Below are 22,650 nucleotides of genomic sequence, written 5' to 3' on the forward strand. Positions count from 1 at the left end.
CAGCGCGATCTGTGTTCCCATACACTATCGGAATATCGGCAAAATAGATGCCGATACCGATAGCGTTCAAAATCCTGAATATCGGCCGATAATATCGGTAAATCCGATAATCGGTCGATCCCTAATAAGCAGTATTTACAAATGTTTTGAACGGTTATACATTTTTTTGAACTTCTACATGTTCAGCTGATTATGAATAATAACTAATAGTTGTACAAACCTTCATCTGAAGCATCCTTCTCTAGCAGAAGTCTTTTAAAGGTCTTCTCATCGTTTTTCCCAGCATTCTGTACCAATGTCTAAAAGAAAATAGAAAAAACTAAACACAATGGGGTTGATTTATCAAAAGCAGCTCTGAAAACAAAGTGGAATCTGGTTGTTATGGGCAACTTAAGCCACTTTTTCTGTTATTCACCCCCATCTAATGTGATTTAAAGAATTTGGGGAGATTTATGCGATTTATGCATTGCACCCGCACGGAATTCTCGCCCGTGTGAAAGGGGCCTTACATGCTACAGGCAATGGTGCTTGCCGCATATAAGAGGTTACAGAGGGAGAGGACTTCCTCTGTATTCCATCGGCACACTGCAAATGAGATCTCATTTACTCGGTGTTGATGTGTACGCAGGCCGGTCATTGCTGGTCAGTACAGCACCGATATTAAAATACAATGGGCTAATAAATGTTTATAAAAAGTAAAAATAAAAATTATTAAAAATATATATATATATTAAATACATTCCAATATAAAATGCTTTACCATTGAAAAAACGCTTGTCAATTGAAAAAAATTGCTATGTTGGTATCGCTGTAATTGAACTGACCCAGAAAAAAAAGTTATGTTATTTATGCTAAAACGCGGCAAAATGTGTAACATAAAAACTTTCTCCCTCCCAGAAAGAGTTAGGCCTTATGCACAGGAATGTATTTTCTTTCCGCATCCGCTGTTTTTTGTGGACCATATGCAGAACCATTCAACTCAAAGGGTCCACAAAAAAAAAAAAAAGGAAGTTACTCCGTGTGCATGCTGTTTCCGCATGTCAATTCTGAAAAAAAATAGAACACGTCCTATTAATGTTCGCATTACGGATAAGGATAGTACTGTTTTATGAAGGGCCAGCAGTTCCGTTCCGCAAAATACGGAATGCACACGAATGTCATCCGTATTTTTGCGGATCGCAAAATACATACGGTCGTGTGCATGAGCCCATAAAAGTTAATCAGCAAGTTATGTGTACCATTAAAAACTAAAGCTTGTCCCACAACAAAATAGCCCCAATTCAGCTACATAACATGATTCCTAAAGGAACAAATTATTTATATAGCGATGGCAAAATCTACAACACAGGACAGGGAATGAACACAGGCAACTTTTCTTTGAGATCGAAATTACACAATGAGGCCGATTTATGAAGCTGTCTAAAAGAAAGATTATCTTTGTTGCCCATGGCAACCAATCACAGCACAGCTTTTATTTCCACAAGAGCAGGATACCATACTGTGATCGATTGCTCGGGGTAACAAAGACATTATTTAGTTTAGGAAGTTTGTACATCTTCTCAATGTTGATTTAGTACATGGTCAACAAGTGGCAGTGCCAGGATGCATATAAGCAGCTGCAATCTAGCCGGGTTTGTGTAGACAGTGTAGGCCAGGGATCAGCAACCTCCGGGACACCAGCTGTCCTAAAACTTCAACTCTATACACTTCTATGGGAGTTACAAGAACAGCAAAGCAAGTGTGCTTGCTGGGAGTTGTCGTTTCTCAGCAGTTCGAGTACTGAAGGTTGCTGACCCATGGTATAGGCAATGCTCTGTGACAGCCTGGCCTTTAGAAGTAAACCACGAATGAGAGTGAGGAGCTGCTGTTGGGTTTAGATCACAGAGCATTGACTGGACTGGGTATAATTGTATCCACTTCTTCGCTGGGAGCAGGTCTTCAGTCACTGCATGTAAAACAGCAGTGTGTTCATTCACAGACCGCAAACACATATGTTTAAAGAAGATCAGAAAGTTGTAAAGCTTTTCATTTGCACAGAGATTAAGTATTTTTTATATGTAGCCTAAGAAATACTCAAAAGTGGCTAAACTTGAATACCTACTTTGGTCATCAGGATCTGTCTAGACATTACATGAATCAGGTGAACGCTTCCATTTCTCTCTCCAACTAACAGAAATCTTCCTTCGAAGCAAAGGCCAACAACATCTACTTCAGTATCTGCAACAGTAAAAAGAATTCTCTATTTATATAGCACCAACATATTCGATAGCACTAGAACAAACAGGTGACATTTTTTAAATACTGACATAGTGGAAAAATCCTTTTAGCCTAAACCCACCAGTAAGTACAATGCAATAACAAAAATGCATTTAAAGCCGTTCATAGCCTTTAAAGACTTACCAAACTGTAGCTGAAGCAGGAGAGATTGGCAAATACCGTCAAGAAGACATACAGATTTGTCTGCAACAATAATACACCCTTCACTTGTGTTGCAGGCATAAAGTTTTGGGTTAAATGAAACCTGAAATAAATAAATTGAGCCAATAAATATGGTAAATGTAATATTTTGTATCTGCTATGCAATTATAAGAGACTCGCGTTCCAGTAGAACTTAAAGGGGTATTCCGGTTGTTTCAGGTTATCCCCATCCACTGTGCTTGGCTATCTCTGGAACGGAGTGGCCGTGTGCATGTGCAACCGGCTGCCCTGTCCATTTCAAGGGAGCTCCAGGGGGTACGGGGACCCCACTCTCGTAATCCTAGGGGCTCCTACTGCTAAACTAATAGTTATCCCCTATCCTGTGGACTGTACAAGGAGCTGCATACTCACATCTGTCTATGCCCTCCATAGGTCTCACAATCCAATTTCCCCTATACACTACGTGCAGAATTATTAGGCAAATGAGTATTTTGACCACATCATCCCCTTTATGCATGTTGTCTTACTCCAAGCTGTATAGGCTCGAAAGCCTACTACCAATTAAGCATATTAGGTGATGTGCATCTCTGTAATGAGAAGGGATGTGGTCTAATGACTTCAACACCCTATATCAGGTGTGCATAATTATTAGGCAACTTCCTTTCCTTTGGCAAAATGGGTCAAAAGAAGGACTTGACAGGCTCAGAAAAGTCAAAAATAGTGAGATATCTTGCAGAGGGATGCAGCACTCTTAAAATTGCAACGCTTCTGAAGCGTGATCATCGAACAATCAAGCGTTTCATTCAAAATAGTCAACAGGGTCGCAAGAAGCGTGTGGAAAAACCAAGGCGCAAAATAACTGCCCATGAACTGAGAAAAGTCAAGCGTGCAGCTGCCAAGATGCCACTTGCCACCAGTTTGGCCATATTTCAGAGCTGCAACATCACTGGAGTGCCCAAAAGCACAAGGTGTGCAATACTCAGAGACATGGCCAAGGTAAGAAAGGCTGAAAGACGACCACCACTGAACAAGACACACAAGCTGAAACGTCAAGACTGGGCCAAGAAATATCTCAAGACTGATTTTTCTAAGGTTTTATGGACTGATGAAATGAGAGTGAGTCTTGATGGGCCAGATGGCTGGATTGGTAAAGGGCAGAGAGCTCCAGTCCGACTCAGACGCCAGCAAGGTGGAGGTGGAGTACTGGTTTGGGCTGGTATCATCAAAGATGAGCCTTGTGGGGCCTTTTTGGGTTGAGGATGGAGTCAAGCTCAACTCCCAGTCCTACTGCCAGTTTCTGGAAGACACCTTCTTCAAGCAGTGGTACAGGAAGAAGTCTGCAAGGTAAGAAAAACATGATTTTCATGCAGGACAATGCTCCATCAAACGCGTCCAAGTACTCCACAACGTGGCTGGCAAGAAAGGGTATAAAAGAAGAAAATCTAATGACATGGCCTCCTTGTTCACCTGATCTGAACCCCATTGAGAACCTGTGGTCCATCATCAAATGTGAGATTTACAAGGAGGGAAAACAGTACACCTCTCTGAACAGTGTCTGGGAGGCTGTGGTTGCTGCTGCACGCAATGTTGATGGTGAACAGATGAAAACACTGACAGAATCCATGGATGGCAGGCTTTTGAGTGTCCTTGCAAAGAAAGGTGGCTATATTGGTCACTGATTTGTTTTTGTTTTGTTTTTCAATGTCAGAAATGTATATTTGTGAATGTTGAGATGTTATATTGGTTTCACTGGTAAAAATAAATAATTGAAATGGGTATATATTTGTTTTTTGTTAAGTTGCCTAATAATTATGTACAGTAATAGTCACCTGCACACACAGATATCCCCCTAAAATAGCTAAAACTAAAAACAAACTAAAAACTACTTCCAAAAATATTCAGCTTTGATATTAATGAGTTTTTTGGGTTCATTGAGAACATGGTTGTTGTTCAATAATAAAATTAATCCTCAAAAATACAACTTGCCTAATAATTCTGCACTCCCTGTACACACAAAAAGAGAGAGAACATGCAAATTCTAGGCCCACATGGCCTTTTTATCATGCTGAAGGTTACTACATTTCCTGATAAAATAACCACAAGAGATATATATCGAAACATAGTCAATATTCTGTGATATTAGAAAAATAATTTAAGTGTAGCTACCCTACCATAAGCTAGTCACAGACTTACTATTAGTGATCTAATAGATTTTGTGATCATAAAGATAACTGTTAGGTCTATGGTCCTAAAAATTTTTTTAAAAGATCAGATTCTAGTGCTGTTATATCAGTCATATAACTTTTAGGCAAAACTGTGTTGAGGGAAATATTCAATTGGTTATTCCCTGCCTGATAAGCTTAATTTTTTTTTTCACAATTTTACATATCTACTATCACTGGTTTTCAATTGTGCGTTACATTTGTTTTTTATGATTTACAACAGAAATCATCCATGTCCTAATGGACCCCTTGGACTGAAATGGTTTCTGGTGCAGTTATCTTGACGGGAAACAAGGCGTTGAATGTAGTTCTCCCTCCCTTGTCACATATGATATACAGTTGCAAGAAAAAGTATGTGAACCCTTTGGAATGATATGGATTTCTGCACAAATTGGTCATAAAATGTGATCTGATCTTCATCTAAGTCACAACAATAGACAATCACAGTCTGCTTAAACTAATAACACACAAATAATTAAATGTTACCATGTTTTTAATGAACACACCATGTAAACATTTATAGTGCAGGTGGAAAAAGTATGTGAACCCTTAGATTTAATAACTGGTTGAACCTCCTTTGGCAGCAATAACTTCAACCAAACGTTTCCTGCAGTTGCAGATCAGACGTGCACAACGGTCAGGAGTAATTCTTGACTATTCCTCTTTACAGAACTGTTTCAGTTCAGCAATATTCTTGGGATGATAGGTGTGAATCGCTTTCTTGAGGTCATGTCACAGCATCTCAATCGAGTTGAGGTCAGGACTCTGACTGGGCCACTCCAGAAGATGTATTTTCTTCTGTTTAAGCCATTCTGTTGTTGATTTACTTCTATGCTTTGGGTCGTTGTCCTGTTGCAACACCCATCTTCTGTTGAGCTTCAGCTGGTGGACAGATGGCCTTAAGTTCTCCTGCAAAATGTCTGGATAAACGTGGGAATTCATTTTTCTTCGATGATGGCTGCGTCAGTGCCTGGACGGATTGCTAAGCAGCCCCAAACCATGATGCCCCCACCACCATACTTCACAGTTGGGATGAGGTTTTGATGATGTTGGTGTGCTGTGCCTCTTTCTCCACACATAGTGTTGTGTGTTTCTTCTAAACAATTCAACTTTGGTTTCATCTGTCCACAGAATATTTTGCCAGTACTGCTGTGGGACATCCAGGTGCTCTTATGCAAACTGTAAACGTGCGGCAATGTTTTTTTGGACAGCAGTGGCTTCCTCTGTGGTATCCTCCCATGAAATCCATTCTTGTTTAGTGTTTTACATATCGCAGATTCGCTAACAGGGATGTTAGCATATGCCAGAGACTTTTGTAAGTCTTTAGCTGACACTCTAGGATTCTTCTTCACCTAATTGAGCAGTCTGCGCTGTGCTCTTGCAGTCATCTTTACAGGACGGCTACTCCTAGGGAGAGTAGCAGCAGTGCTGAACTTTCTCCATTTATAGACAATTTGTCTTACCATGGACTGATGAACAAGCAAGGCTTTTGGAGATACTTTTATAACCCTTTCCAGCTTTATGCAAGTCCACAATTCTTAATTGTAGTTCTTCTGAGAGCTCTTTTGTGCGAGGCATCATTCACATCAGGCAATGCTTCTAGTGAAAAGCAAACCCAGAACTGGTGTGTGTTTTTTATAGGGCAGGGCAACTGTAACCAACACATCCAATCTCATCTCATTGATTGGACTCTAGTTGGCTGACACCTCACTCCAATTAGCTCTCGGAGATGTCATAAGTCTAGGGGTTTACATACTTTTTCCACCTGCACTATGGATGTTTACATGGTGCGTTCAATAAAATCATGGTAGCATTTAATTATTTGTGTATTAGTTTAAGCAGACTGCGATTGTCTATTGTTGTGACTTAGATAAAGATCAGATCCCATTTTATGACCAATTTGTGCAGAAATCCATATCATTCCAAGGGGTTCACATCCTTTTTTTTTTGCAACTGTAAGACAATCAGCAGGGAGGCCCCAGAGCAGATGTCACACAGTAGAATGCACACGCATAAAGAGTGACTGTTGTCTCAGTTTATCATTAATATTGTGTAAGGAGGGGGATGTTAAACAATTGTGTAATGTACTTTATTTTTATTAAGGAAAACAGGACATGAGAGTATTCTTAGCAAAGCTCTAACAGCATTGCTAAGAAGAATCTATCTTCAGAAGATGCCCCTCTTGTCACTACCTCAGTACCTGACCATGGACATGTGGCCTAACTATCTCTGCCCATCTCCCGACCTATCTGACTTGTTACATACAGGCATCTTTAGTGCTTCGTAAAATGCTGAAGACTGCCTCTCCTTAGTTACAGCTTAGATGGAAGAGGACCCGTCGCCTCACCCGACATGTCTGTTCTAGTAACTACATGCATTCCCCATGTAATAACAATTCTGGGGCATCTATTCTTATGGCTCTATGTTGTGCCATTCCTTTATCATGTCGACTATAATGAATGAATTAACTGCTAGCAGTCTGCAGTAAGGGTACAGTGGGGTGGTAACCAGATCGGGGGGGGGGGGGGTCCCTGCACAGTCTGACACCAGCAGCACTGATTGAACAGTCAGACACACACGCTACTGGTAACACCCAGCAGTAACTTTATTGCAGACTGCTGGCGATTTGTAAACTTCTAGCACAAATAGACGAATGGTACAACATAGTCTTAAACATAGATAATCCAGAATTGTTATTACATCGGGAATGGAAGTAAAAACAGACATGGCAGGAGTGGCGACAGGTCCTCTTCAAACTATAACTGTTACACTTTAAAGGGTACCTGTCACCTGGATTTTGGGAATAGAGCTGAGAACATGTGCTGCTAGATGGCCGCTAGCACATCCGCAATATCCAGTCCCCATAGCTCTGTGTGCTTTTATTGTGTCCAGCGTGAAGGAGCCCAGCACCGCCTCGCATCCTCCGAATCTCCTCCTTGCTCCCCAACGTTACAAAGCTAGAGGATGTGCTAGTGGCGATCTAGCAGCCCGTGCCCTCAGCTCTATTCCCCAAATCCAGGTGACAGGTTCCCTTTAAGATTTCAGGAGCACAGCCATGTCTTTATGTCTGACTGGAGATTTTTAGAATATACTCACACATGGCAGATATACTGCGATTTATTTTGCCGCAAAACAGAGCGTGGAAACCGTCTGCATCTTAAGCTTTATTGTGGTTTGAATTTTAAATATGCAACACGTCAACTTATATAGGTTATGCTTTACAATGTACAGGGTGAATTGAGTGGAGAAATACACTTAACACATGCGGACTTGTGGTGTATTTTGCTGAAGAATGGCCTCTTGTGGCCGTACACTAATGACAATAACTGAGGTTAATTTGCATAGGCTAAACCCCCTAAATGATTTATAATATGCATTATCCAGGTGACAAAGTGTTTGTCTCACAGTTGGACCGTGCTCATATGATGCCTTACTTTTTCACTTGAAGAGATTTTCAGTAGTGTGTCCACCTGATACAAAGCTGTGCCACTTTCTTGACGAGAGTCAATGTTCAAGCGACAACTGCCAGTATCATCATTTGCTAAAAGCTCAATATCGTTCCACATATTGACGCTGTGTTTTCCTGTAAAAGATATAATTAGTAGAAAGATTATTTATGATGCAAAAGGTAACCAGCAAAAAAAAAAAAAAAAAAAAAAAAAAAAAGGGGTTGGTACTGCAAAAATAGCCCCTGCCTGTCTGACATTTCCCAGGTCACCACCACTCTATTTCCAGGTCCCTCTCAGCAAACGAGAAATAACTGCTCAGCCAATCACCGTACAACTGATAGGTTCAGGCGGTCTGGGCCTACATTCTACAAAGATGTGAATCCAAAAGGCTAAAAAGATTCTTTTTAAATGTGTTCACTGTATAATTTAGGGCTGCACGATATGGGAATTTTGTGCGATTGAGATTAGGGCCCTAAAAATTGCGATAACAATATGCAATGCAATATTAAAAAGGGAATTGTGCTAGAGGTCTATTTGCTTGGCTTTTCAAGGCAAAAATCACACACAAATTACTGATAATGCTGAAATGTAGTTATGCTCAACTCAAGAACTGAAATGCACAGCGTTTTTCAAAATAAAACCTCTTTTACTAAAGTAAATAACATATTTGCATTACTGCAAAAGTACAAAATACAAAACTTGCCATTTTCTTAATAGCACTGCACAGAACAGATAAATAAAATAGAATAGATATAAGAACATGTGTTCCTCAAAATAAGATTTTCCGAACACTGAACAAACTTTTTAAAGAACACCATAGTCGGCAGCAGCAATATAAGGTAATATACCGTATTTTTTGCCCTACAAGACGCACCTGCCCATAAGACGCACCTAGGTTTTTGAGGAGGAAAATACAATTTAAAAATTTGAACCAAAAGGTGTTCTTTTGATCAGTGTTGAACTATGGGGGGGAATCTGTGGACGACACCGTTATGGGGGGGGGGGGGGGGGGGAATCTGTGGACGACACCGTTATGGGGGGGGGGGGGGGGGAATCTGTGGACGACACCGTTATGGGGGGGGGGGGGGGGGGGGGAATCTGTGGACGACACCGTTATGGGGGGGGGGGGAAATCTGTGGACGACACCGTTATGGGGGGGGGGGGAATCTGTGGACGACACCGTTATGGGGGGGGGGGGAATCTGTGGACGACACCGTTATGGGGGGGGGGGGGAATCTGTGGACGACACCGTTATGGGGGGGGGGGGGAATCTGTGGACGACACCGTTATGGGGGGGGGGGGGGGGAATCTGTGGACGACACCGTTATGGGGGGGGGGGGAAATCTGTGGACGACACCGTTATGGGGGGGGGGGGGGAAATCTGTGTGACGACACCTATGGGGGGGCATCGTGGGACGACACCTATGGGGGGGGGAATCTGTGGACGACACATATGGGGGGGGAATCTGTGGACGACACCTATGGGGGGGGGAATCTGTGGACTACCTATGGGGGGGGAATCTGTGGGACGACACCTAATTGGGGGGGAATCTGTGGACGACACCTATGGGGTTGGAATCTGTGGACGACCCTATGGGGGGGGAATCTGTGGACGACACCTATGGGGGGGAATCTGTGGACGACACCTAGGGTGGAATCTGTGGACGACACCTATGGGGGGAATCTGTGGACGACACCTAATGGGGGTGAGGGGGGGTGGAATCTGTGGACGACCCTATGGGGGGGTAATCGTGGACGACCCTATGTTGGGGGAATCTGTGGACGACACCTATGGGGGGGGGAATCTGTGGACGCATCCTATGGGGGGGGGAATCTTCTGTGGACGACACCTATGGGGGGGGAATCTGTGGACGACACCTATGGGGGGGAATCTGTTGGACGACACCTATGGGGGGGAATCTGTGGACGACACCTATGGGGGGGGGAATCTGTGGACGACACCTATGGGGGGGGAATCTGTTGGACGACAACCTATGGGGGGGGGAATCTGTGGACGACACCTATGGGGGGGAATCTGTGGACGACACCTATGGGGGGGGAATCTGTGGACGACACCTATGGGGGGGGGAATCTGTGGACGACACCTATGGGGGGGGAATCTGTGGACGACAACCTATGGGGGGGGAATCTGTGGACGACACCTATGGGGGGGGAATCTGTGGACGACACCTATGGGGGGGGAATCTGTGGACGACACCTATGGGGGGGGAATCTGTGGACGACACCTATGGGGGGGGAATCTGTGGACGACACCTATGGGGGGGGAATCTGTGGACGACCCTATGGGGGGGGAATCTGTGGACGACACCTATGGGGGGGGAATCTGTGGACGACACCTATGGGGGGGGAATCTGTGGACGACACCTATGGGGGGGGAATCTGTGACGACACCCTATGGGGGGGGGAATCTTGTGACGCCCCCGACACCACCTATGGGGGGGGAATCTGTGGACGACACCACTATGGGGGGGGAATCTGTGGACGACACCTATGGGGGGGAATCTGTGGACGACACCTATGGGGGGGGAATCTGTGACGACACCTATGGGGGGGGAATCTGTGGACGACACCTATGGGGGGGAATCTGTGGACGACACTCATGGGGGGGGAACTGTGGACGACACTATGGGGGGGGAATCTGTGGACGACACCTATGGGGGGGGAATCTGTGGGACGACACCTATGGGGGGGGAGGAATCTGTGGACGACACCTATGGGGGGGGAAATCTGTGGACGACACCTATGGGGGGGAATCTGTGGACGACACCTATGGGGGGGGAATCTGTGGACGACACCTATGGGGGGGGGAATCTGTGGACGACACCTATGGGGGATGGTGGGGGGGGTGCATCTGTGGACGACACCTATGGGGGGGGGAATCTGTGGACGACACTATGGGGGGGGAATCTGTGGACGACACCTATGGGGGGGGAATCTGTGGACGACACCTATGGGGGGGGAATCTGTGGACGACACCTATGGGGGGGGAATCTGTGGACGACACCTAGGGGGGGGAATATGTGGACGACACCATGGGGGGGGAATCTGTGGACGACACCTATGGGGGGGGAATCTGTGGACGACACCTATGGGGGGGGAATCTGTGGACGACACCTATGGGGGGGAATCTGTGGACGACACCTATGGGGGGAATCTGTGGGACGGACACCTATGGGGGGAGGAATCTGTGGACGACACCTATGGGGGGGTAATCTGTGGACGAACACCTCTGGGTGGGAATCTTCGGACGACACCTATGGGGGGGGAATCTTGTGGACGACACCTATGGGGGGCGGAATCTGTGGACGACAACCTATGGGGGGGGAATCTGTGGACGACACCTATGGGGGGGGAATCTGTGGACGACACCTATGGGGGGGGAATCTGTGGACGACACCTATGGGGGGGGAATCTGTGGACGACACCTATGGGGGGGGAATCTGTGGACGACACCCTATGGGGGGGGAATCTGTGGACGACACCTATGGGGGGGGAATCTGTGGACGACACCTATGGGGGGGGAATCTGTGGACGACACCTATGGGGGGGAATCTGTGGACGGACACCTATGGGGGGGGAATCTGTGGACGACACCTATGGGGGGGGAATCTGTGGACGACACCTATGGGGGGGGAATCTGTGGACGACACCTATGGGGGGGGAATCTGTGGACGACACCTATGGGGGGGGAATCTGTGGACGACACCTATGGGGGGGGAATCTGTGGACGACACCTATGGGGGGGGAATCTGTGGACGACACCTATGGGGGGGGAATCTGTGGACGACACCTATGGGGGGGAATCTGTGGACGACACCTATGGGGGGGGAATCTGTGGACGACACCTATGGGGGGGGAATCTGTGGACGGACACCTATGGGGGGGGAATCTGTGGACGACACCTATGGGGGGGGAATCTGTGGACGGACACCTATGGGGGGGGAATCTGTGGACGACACATATGGGGGGGGAATCTGTGGACGACACCTATGGGGGGGGAATCTGTGGACGACACCTATGGGGGGGGAATCTGTGACGACCTATGGGGGGGGAATCTGTGGACGACACCTATGGGGGGGAATCTGTGGACGACACCTATGGGGGGGGAATCTGTGGACGACACTATGGGGGGGGAATCTGTGGACGACACCTATGGGGGGGGAATCTGTGGACGACACCTATGGGGGGGGAATCTGTGGACGACACCTATGGGGGGGAATCTGTGGACGACACCTATGGGGGGGGAATCTGTGGACGACACTCTGGGGGGGGAATCTGTGGACGACACCTATGGGGGGGGAATCTGTGGACGACACCTATGGGGGGGGAATCTGTGACGACACCTATGGGGGGGGAATCTGTGGACGACACTATGGGGGGGGAATCTGTGGACGACACCATGGGGGGGGAATCTGGGGACGACACCTATGGGGGGGGAATCTGTGGACGACACCTATGGGGGGGGAATCTGTGGACGACACTATGGGGGGGGAATCTGTGGACGACACCTATGGGGGGGAATCTGTGGACGACACCTATGGGGGGGGAATCTGTGGACGACACCTATGGGGGGGGAATCTGTGGACGACACCTATGGGGGGGGAATCTGTGGACGACACTATGGGGGGGGAATCTGTGGACGAACCTATGGGGGGGGAATCTGTGGACGACACTATGGGGGGGGAATCTGTGGACGACACCTATGGGGGGGGAATCTGTGGACGACACTATGGGGGGGGAATCTGTGGACGACACCTATGGGGGGGGAATCTGTGGACGACACCTATGGGGGGGGAATCTCTGTGGACGACACCTATGGGGGGGGAATCTGTGACGTACAACTATGGGGGGGGAATCTGGGGACGACACCTATGGGGGGGGGGAATCTGTGGACGACACCTATGGGGGGGGAATCTGTGGACGACACCCTATGGGGGGGGAATCTGTGGACGACACCTATGGGGGGGGAATCTGTGGACGACACCTATGGGGGGGAATCTGTGGACGACACCTATGGGGGGGATCTGTGGACGACACCTATTGGGGGGGAATCTGTGGACGACACCTATGGGGGGGGAATGTGGACGACACCTATGGGGGGGGAATCTGTGGACGACACCTATGGGGGGGGAATCTGTGGACGACACCTATGGGGGGGGAATCTGTGGACGACACCTATGGGGGGGAATCTGTGGACGAACCTATGGGGGGGGAATCTGTGGACGACACCTATGGGGGGGGAATCTGTGGACGACACCTATGGGGGGGGAATCTGTGGACGACACACCTTATGGGGGGGGAATCTGTGGACGACACCTATGGGGGGGGAATCTGTGGACGACACCTATGGGGGGGAATCTGTGGACGACACCTATGGGGGGGGAATCTGTGGACGACACTATGGGGGGGGAATCTGGTGGACGACACCTATGGGGGGGGAATCTGTGGACGACACCTATGGGGGGGGAATCTGTGGACGACACCTATGGGGGGGGAATCTGTGGACGACACCTATGGGGGGGGAATCTGTGGAGAAACTATGGGGGGAATCTGGACGACCTATGGGGGGGAGGAATCTGTGGACGACACCTATGGGGGGGAATCTGTGGACGACACCTATGGGGGGGGAATCTGTGGACGACACCTATGGGGGGGGAATCTGTGGACGACACTATGGGGGGGGAATCTGTGGACGACACCTATGGGGGGGGAATCTGTGGACGACACCTAGTGGGGGGAATCTGTGACGAACCTATGGGGGGGGAATCTGTGGACGACACCTATGGGGGGGGAATCTGTGGACGACACCTATGGGGGGGGGAATCTGTGGACGACACCTATGGGGGGGGAATCTGTGGACGACACTATGGGGGGGAATCTGTGGACGACACCTATGGGGGGGGAATCTGTGGACGACACTATGGGGGGGAATCTGTGGACGACACCTATGGGGGGGAATCTGTGGACGACACTATGGGGGGGGAATCTGGGACGGACACTATGGGGGGGGGGGGAGAACCTATGGGGGGGGAATCTGTGGACGACACCTATGGGGGGGGAATCTGTGGACGACACCTATGGGGGGGGAATCTGTGGACGACACCTATGGGGGGGGAATCTGTGGACGACACCTATGGGGGGGAATCTGTGGACGACACCTATGGGGGGGGAATCTGTGGACGACACCTATGGGGGGGGAATCTGTGGACGACACCTATGGGGGGGGAATCTGTGGACGACACCTATGGGGGGGAATCTGTGGACGACACCTATGGGGGGGGAATCTGTGGACGACCATATGGGGGGGGAATCTGTGGACGAAACCTATGGGGGGGGAATCTGTGGACGACACCTATGGGGGGGGAATCTGTGGACGACACCTATGGGGGGGGAATCTGTGGACGACACCTATGGGGGGGGAATCTGTGGACGACACCTATGGGGGGGGAATCTGTGGACGACACCTATGGGGGGGGAATCTGTGGACGACACCTATGGGGGGGGAATCTGTGGACGACACCTATGGGGGGGGAATCTGTGGACGGACCACCTATGGGGGGGGAGTATTACTCTGGGACGACACATATGGGGGGGGAATCTGTGGACGGACACCTATGGGGGGGGAATCTGTGGACGACACCTATGGGGGGGGAATCTGTGGACGACACCTATGGGGGGGAATCTGTGGACGACACCTATGGGGGGGGAATCTGTGGACGAACCCTATGGGGGGGGAATCTGTGGACGACACCTATGGGGGGGGAATCTGTGGACGACACCTATGGGGGGGGAATCTGTGGACGACACCTATGGGGGGGGAATCTGGGACGACACCTATGGGGGGGGAATCTGTGGACGACACCTATGGGGGGGGAATCTGTGGACGACACCTATGGGGGGGAATCTGTGGACGACACCTATGGGGGGGGAATCTGTGGACGACACTATGGGGGGGGAATCTGTGGACGACACTATGGGGGGGGAATCTGGACGACACCTATGGGGGGGGAATCTGTGGACGACACCTATGGGGGGGGAATCTGTGGACGACACCTATGGGGGGGAATCTGTGGACGACACCTAGGGGGGGGAATCTGTGGACGACACCTATGGGGGGGGAATCTGTGGACGAACCTATGGGGGGGGAATCTGTGGACGACACCTATGGGGGGGGAATCTGTGGACGACACTATGGGGGGGGAATCTGTGGACGACACCTATGGGGGGGAATCTGTGGACGACACCTATGGGGGGGAATCTGTGGACGACACCTATGGGGGGGATCGTGGACGACACCTATGGGGGGGGAATCTGTGGACGAACTATGGGGGGGGAATCTGTGGACGACACCTATGGGGGGGGAATCTGTGGACGAACCTATGGGGGGGGAATCTGTGGGACGACACCTATGGGGGGGATCTGTGGACGACACCTATGGGGGGGGAATCGTGTGGACGACACCTATGGGGGGGGGAATCTGTGTGACGACACCTATTGGGGGGGAATCTGTGGACGACACCTATGGGGGGGAATCTGTGGACGCACCTATGGGGGGGGAATCTGTGGACGACAACCTATGGGGGGGAATCTGTGGACGACACCTATGGGGGGGGAATCCTGTGGACGACACCTATGGGGGGGGGAATCTGTGGACGACACTATGGGGGGGGAATCTGTGGACGACACCTATGGGGGGGGAATCTGTGGACGACAACCTATGGGGGGGGAATCTGTGGACGACACCTATGGGGGGGGAATCTGTGGACGGACACCTATGGGGGGGGAATCTGTGGACGACACCTATGGGGGGGGGAATCTGTGGACGACACCTATGGGGGGGGAATCTGTGGACGACACCTATGGGGGGGGAATCTGTGGACGACACCTATGGGGGGGGAATCTGTGGACGACACCTATGGGGGGGGGAATCTGTGGACGACACCTATGGGGGGGGAATCTGTGGACGACACCTATGGGGGGGGAATCTGTGGACGACACCTATGGGGGGGGAATCTGTGGACGACACCTATGGGGGGGGAATCTGTGGACGACACCTATGGGGGGGGAATCTGTGGACGACACCTATGGGGGGGGGCTATGGGGGAATCTGTGGACGACACCTATGGGGGGGGAATCTGTGGACGACACCTATGGGGGGGGAATCTGTGGACGACACCTATGGGGGGGGAATCTGTGGACGACACCTATGGGGGGGGAATCTGTGGACGACACCTATGGGGGGGGAATCTGTGGACGACACCTATGGGGGGGGAATCTGTGGACGACACCTATGGGGGGGGAATCTGTGGACGACACCTATGGGGGGGGAATCTGTGGACGACACCTATGGGGGGGGAATCTGTGGACGACACATATGGGGGGGAATCTGTGGACGACACCTATGGGGGGGGAATCTGTGGACGACCTATGGGGGGGGAATCTGTGGACGACACTATGGGGGGGAATCTGTCGGATCGGAGGGGGCACTCTGTCGACTGCGGAGGATCGGAGGGGGCACTCTGTCGACTGCGGAGGATCGGAGGGGGCACTCTGTCGACTGCGGAGGATCGGAGGGGGCACTGTCGATGCGGAGGATCGGAGGGGGCACTCTGTCGACTGCGGAGGATCGGAGGGGGCACTCTGTCGACTGCGGAGGATCGGAGGGGGCATCTGTCGACTGCGGAGGATCGGAGGGGGCACTCTGTCGACTGCGGAGGATCGGAGGGGCACTCTGTCGATGCGGAGGATCGGAGGGGGACTCTGTCGACTGCGGAGGATCGGAGGGGGCACTCTGTCGACTGCGGAGGATCGGGGGGGCACTCTGTCGATGCGGAGGATCGGAGGGGGCACTCTGTCGACTGCGGAGGATCGGAGGGGGCACTCTGTCGACTGCGGAGGATCGGAGGGGGCACTCTGTCGAATGCGGAGGATCGGAGGGGGCACTCTGTCGACTCTGCGGAGGATCGGAGGGGCACTCTGCGACTGGGAGGACGGACGGGGCACTCTGTCGACTGCGGAGGATCGGAGGGGGCACTCTGTCGACTGCGGAGGATCGGAGGGGGCACTCTGTCGACGCGGAGGATCGGAGGGGGCACTCTGTCGACTGCGGAGGATCGGAGGGGGCACTCTGTCGAACTGCGGAGGATCGGAGGGGGCACTCTGTCGACTGCGGAGGATCGGAGGGGGCACTCTGTCGACTGCGGAGGATCGGAGGGGGCACTCTGTTCTCGACTGCGGAGGATCGGAGGGGGCACTCTGTGCGATCGCGGAGGATCGGAGGGGGCAATCTGTCGACTGCGGAGGACTCGGAGGGGCACTCTGTCGACTGCGGAGGATCGGAGGGGGCACTCTGTCGATGCGGAGGATCGGAGGGGGCACTCTGTCGACTGCGGAGGATCGGAGGGGGCACTCTGTCGACTGCGGAGGATCGGAGGGGGCACTCTGTCGACTCTGCGGAGGATCGGAGGGGGCACTCTGTCGACTGCGGAGGATCGGAGGGGGCACTCTGTCGACTGCGGAGGATCGGAGGGGGCACTCTGTCGACTGCGGAGGATCGGAGGGGGCACTCTGTCGACTGCGGAGGATCGGAGGGGGACTCTGTCGACTGCGGAGGATCGGAGGGGGCACTCGTCGATGCGGAGGATCGGGGGGGCACTCTGTCGACTGCGGAGGATCGGGGGGGCACTCTGTCGACTGCGGAGGATCGGAGGGGGCACTCTGTCGATGCGGAGGATCGGAGGGGGCACTCTGTCGACTGCGGAGGATCGGAGGGGGCACTCTGCGACTGCGGAGGATCGGAGGGGGCACTCTGTCGACTGCGGAGGATCGGAGGGGGCACTCTGTCGACTCGGAAGGGGCGCACCTGCTCGAATCTGCGGAGGATCGGAGGGGGCACTCTGTCGAACTGCGGAGGATCGGAGGGGGCACTCTGTCGACTGCGGAGGATCGGAGGGGGCACTCTGTCGACTGCGGAGGATCGGAGGGGGCACTCTGTCCGACTGCGGAGGATCGGAGGGGGCACTCTGTCGACTGCGGAGGATCGGAGGGGGCACTCTGTCGACTGCGGAGGATCGGAGGGGGCACTCTGTCGACTGCGGAGGATCGGAGGGGGCACTCTGTCGACTGCGGAGGATCGGAGGGGCACTCTGTCGACTGCGGAGGATCGGAGGGGGACTATGTCGACTGCGGAGGATCGAGAGGGGCACTCTGTCGACTGCGGAGGATCGGAGGGGGAACTCTGTCGACTGCGGAGGATCGGAGGGGGGCCCTCTGTCGACTGCGGAGGATCGGAGGGGGCACTCTGTCGACTGCGGAGGATCGGAGGGGGCACTCTGTCGACTGCGGAGGATCGGAGGGGGCACTCTGTCGACTGCGGAGGATCGGAGGGGGCACTCTGTCGACTGCGGAGGATCGGAGGGGGCACTCTGTCGACTGCGGAGGATCGGAGGGGGCACTCTGTCGACTGCGGAGGATCGGAGGGGCACTCTGTCGACTGCGGAGGATCGGAGGGGGCACTCTGTCGACTGCGGAGGACGGAGGGGGCACTCTGTCGACTGCGGAGGATCGGAGGGGGCACTCTGTCGACTGCGGAGGATCGGAGGGGGCACTCTGTCGACTGCGGAGGATCGGAGGGGGCACTCTGTCGACTGCGGAGGATCGGGGGGCACTCTGTCGACTGCGGAGGATCGGAGGGGGCACTCTGTCGACTGCGGAGGATCGGGGTGGGGGGGTGGTTGGTTAGAGAAAACGGATAAGGAAAGGATGGCCATGGATGGGGGCTGATGCCTCAGAAGTGAATGATAATCTTCTGCTGATGGCCTGAGAGTCTAAGACCATGATGGCATGATGCTCTCTGAATGTATAGCAGCCGCAGGGGAGGAGAGTGAGACGCATGAAGTCCGATGATGTGATGGCAAATCCAAATGCCACATTATCTGATTCTGGCACTGGGCCACTGGCTCACACTGCTGGGGGACACATGTCTGATCTGATGGCCACATTATGTGATGGCACTGGCTCACACTGCTGGGGGACACATGTCTGATATGATGGCCACATTATCTGATGGCACTGGCTCACACTGCTGGGGGACACATGTCTGATCTGATGGCCACATTATCTGATGGCACTGGCTCACTGCTGCTGGCGGACACATCTCTGATGGCAAATGCCACATGGGGTTGAGATCGAGTCTGATTGGCACTGCCACTGACTCACTTCTGGGGGACAGGACACAAGTCTGATGATGGCAAAATGCAAATGCCACATGGGGCTGATCTGATGGCACTGGCTCAAATGCTGGGGGGGCCATGTCTGATGTGTCCCCCAGTGCGCCAGTGCCATCAGATCCTCCCCATGGCATTTGCAGTCATCAGACATGTGTCCCCCAGCAGTGAGCCAGTGCCATCAGATTAGCCCCATGTGGCATTTGCCATCAGACATGTGTCCCCCAGCAGTGAGCCAGTGCCATCAGATTAGCCCCATCATGTGGCATTTGCCATCAGACATGTGTCCCCCAGCAGTGAGCCAGTGCCATCAGATTAGCCCCATGTGGCATTTGCCATCAGACATGTGTCCCCCAGCAGTGAGCCAGTGCCATCAGATTAGCCCCATGGCATTTGCACAGTCATCACACAGTCTGATAGAAGATGATGGCACTGGCTCTGGGGGACATGTCTGATGATGGCAATTGGCTAATGCCATGGGTCTACTCTGTCTGACGCTGACTGACAGCAAATGGCCGCTGAATCTGATCGCTGATGATTTGCTAGCTATACAATGAATTGAATACCACATAAAAATATTGTTTTTAAAAAGCAATTAGCGATACGTTAGTAATAGTTTAAGAGATGGTTTGTCTTATTAGAGACGAGTACTCGATTCGATTGCTAAAATAATAGTTTCCTGCAGGTGCCCTATATGTCATCAAGATCAACTTCATGGAGGAGCTTACAGCATGTGGGGAGGAGGAGCCGGAGGTGCTCATAAAGAAGACCGGTGCAACATCTGTCATATGGACCTGGTTTGGGTTTAAGGAGTCGGATGTGGAGCAGAAAAATATAATCTGCAAAATATGCCGGGCGACAATAATTACGAAGAGAGGGAATACAACCAATTTGTTTCATCACCTCAAAATGAAGCACGTTTTGGAATACCAAGATAGCCAAAAACTGCGCCCTCCTCCACAAAAGGCCAGTCAGTCTATTGGAAAGAAAAAAGGTGGCCCTGCCGGGCCTGCCCACCAGCAGACCGATATTGTGAAAGCATTTTCTAAAGGCACTCCGTATGACAAAAAAAAAAAATCGGCGGTGGATTGATATTACAAATGCCATTACCCTGTACCTGTGTAAGGACATGGTGCCGTTTCTTACAGTGGAGAAAAGCGGCTTTCAGAACATGATTAAGACACTTGATCCACGTTACGAGGTACCTAGCCGCAAATACTTTAGCCAAACTGAAGTGCCCAAACTGTATGACAAAGTCCGCGAGCAAGTAAAGAACGAACTCCGGAGCATAAAATACTATGCAACTACTACGGACTTGTGGTCAAGTCGCACAATGGAGCCTTACATTAGTCTCACAATCCACTTCATCAATGACGAGTGGAAGTTGTGCAGCAGATGCCTACAGACATCTTATTTTCCCGAGGATCATACAGGTGAACTGATATCTCAGGGATTGAAGGAAGCGCTCGAGTCATGGGGACTTAAAGAAGAGTTACAAGTCTGCATAACCACCGACAATGGCGCAAATATTGTGAAAGCAGTGGAAATTAACGGCTGGACAAGACTGCAGTGCTTTGGTCACAGGCTCCACCTCGCCATAGGTAGGTAGACGACCTGTATCTTTTAGTCCTAGACTAGTTACATTATGCAGGGGTTGATGTGCTGCTAACGATATACAATTTTGTCCTTAGAGAGAAGTGTGAGAGACGCCCGTGTTGAACATGCCATTGGCAAATGTAAGAAAATAGTGAGTGCCTTTTCTTACGCTTGGAAAAGGAAGAGAGAAATGGCTAATGCCCAGGCTGAGCTAAACCTGCCTCCTCACCGCCTCATCACTGAAACACCAACAAGATGGGGGTCTCGACAACAGATGATTCAGCGGCTGCTCGAACAAGAGAAGGCCATATCACAGGTCCTGAAAGCAGACCGGAAAACCAGGCACCTGGTACCAACTTGGCAGAACATTGATGTGTTGGAATCTATGAACAAGACCCTCAGTCCCCTGTTGGAGTTTACAGATGCTCTGTCTGGAGAAGAGTATGTGAGTGTGTCGACTGTCAAACCTGTGCTTCACCTTCTAAACAACACAGTTCTTCCTCTAGCTGATGATGACATTGACACAGAACTGACGAAGGACATGAAGACAGCCATCCTCAAGTATTTAAATGAGAAGTACTCGGACGTTGCAACTGATGACCTCCTGGATATGGCCTCCTTGGTCGACCCACGCTTCAGATCATCATATATAGCAGATGACCGAAGAGAGTTCATCTTTACAAAGGCAGCAGCAGAAATTCAGGCACTGCTAGAGAATCAAGCTGTGTCTGCCACAGAGTCACCACCATCACACACAAGCACAGGAGCTGATGGAGAAGCCCAGAAAGAACCCAAGAGGAGTAAACGAAGTCTGGGCAGCTTTTTAAAAAATGCATCTGCTCAGCCTGGCCCAGCCGCCCTCACCGACAGAGAAGCGATTAAAATTGAGCTTAAGAGTTACCTGCAGGCACTGGATGTAGAAGGAGAAGCTGACCCACTGGAGTGGTGGAGGTTGCACCAGGCTAATTTTCCCAGGGTGGCAAGCCTAGCCAAGAAATATCTTTGCATTCCTGCCACAAGTGCCCCTTCAGAAAGGGCATTCAGCACCAGTGGCAATATAGTAACATGCCACCGATCTGCACTGAAGCCCAAGACTGTGGACAAACTTGTGTTCCTGGCGAAAAACCTTGGCTGAAGTGCATTTTACTGCATTATGTAATTGACAGGACCCCTCAGGAGGCGTGCAACGCACCCGAGGCCACTGAATAGTTTTATTGAGAGATTCTACTTTATTGATATATCCTTTAAAATCACTAGTGTTAGACAAGGAAGTGGAACTCAAAAATGTGATAAAAAAATTACTCAGGGAGTTCAGTTTATAGGGAAGGGACGTGGCCTCCCTCAGTAATTTTAATCACATTTTTTAGTTCCTTGTCTAACACGAAGTGATTTTAAAAGGATATCAATAAAGTAGAATTTTAATAAAACTATTCAGTGAGTGTGCGAAGGTAAAGCTCGCTCAGGTCCTCTGGACCAATAAGGAGATATTAAATGTAACGGCACGCAAGGCTGATGTTCAGTCGCACTCGCACTACATTTTGATTTGCAAGTTTGCAATTTGTTATATATTTAAAGGGAACCTGTACTGTCCTGTCCTGTCATCACCTTTATGCTGACCTCACTGACACAGCGCAGCATAAAATAATGACAAAAATGCTGATTTGAGCAGTGTGTCACTCATCAGCTAAAAGTAAGTGGTTGCTGAGAACCAGCGTCATA

The 22,650-nt window shown here is 50.9% G+C and overlaps 2 protein-coding genes across 2 annotated transcripts in view; one reads left to right on the top strand and one right to left on the bottom strand.

The window, feature by feature from the left end:
• Nucleotides 1–22,650, bottom strand: part of KNTC1 (kinetochore associated 1) — a 238,374-nt gene that overhangs the window by 208,933 nt on the left and 6,791 nt on the right. The window contains exons 2-5 of the mRNA XM_044275719.1: nt 8,075–8,223; nt 2,401–2,521; nt 2,102–2,217; nt 221–299 (exon numbers count right to left, since the gene is read on the bottom strand). Of these exons, the coding sequence (XP_044131654.1) occupies nt 221–299; nt 2,102–2,217; nt 2,401–2,521; nt 8,075–8,206 (448 nt within the window). The 5' untranslated portion in view covers nt 8,207–8,223. The remainder of the gene's footprint in view (nt 1–220; nt 300–2,101; nt 2,218–2,400; nt 2,522–8,074; nt 8,224–22,650) is intronic.
• On the top strand, nt 20,443–22,066 carry LOC122928811 (E3 SUMO-protein ligase ZBED1-like). Its single transcript, XM_044282050.1, has 2 exons — nt 20,443–20,936; nt 21,027–22,066. The coding sequence occupies exons 1-2, from the start codon at nt 20,465–20,467 to the stop codon at nt 22,064–22,066; spliced, it is 1,512 nt and encodes a 503-aa protein (XP_044137985.1). The 5' UTR covers nt 20,443–20,464.

The sequence above is a fragment of the Bufo gargarizans genome, chromosome 1 (assembly GCF_014858855.1).
Source record: "Bufo gargarizans isolate SCDJY-AF-19 chromosome 1, ASM1485885v1, whole genome shotgun sequence".
In the NCBI taxonomy this organism is placed as follows: domain Eukaryota; kingdom Metazoa; phylum Chordata; class Amphibia; order Anura; family Bufonidae; genus Bufo; species Bufo gargarizans.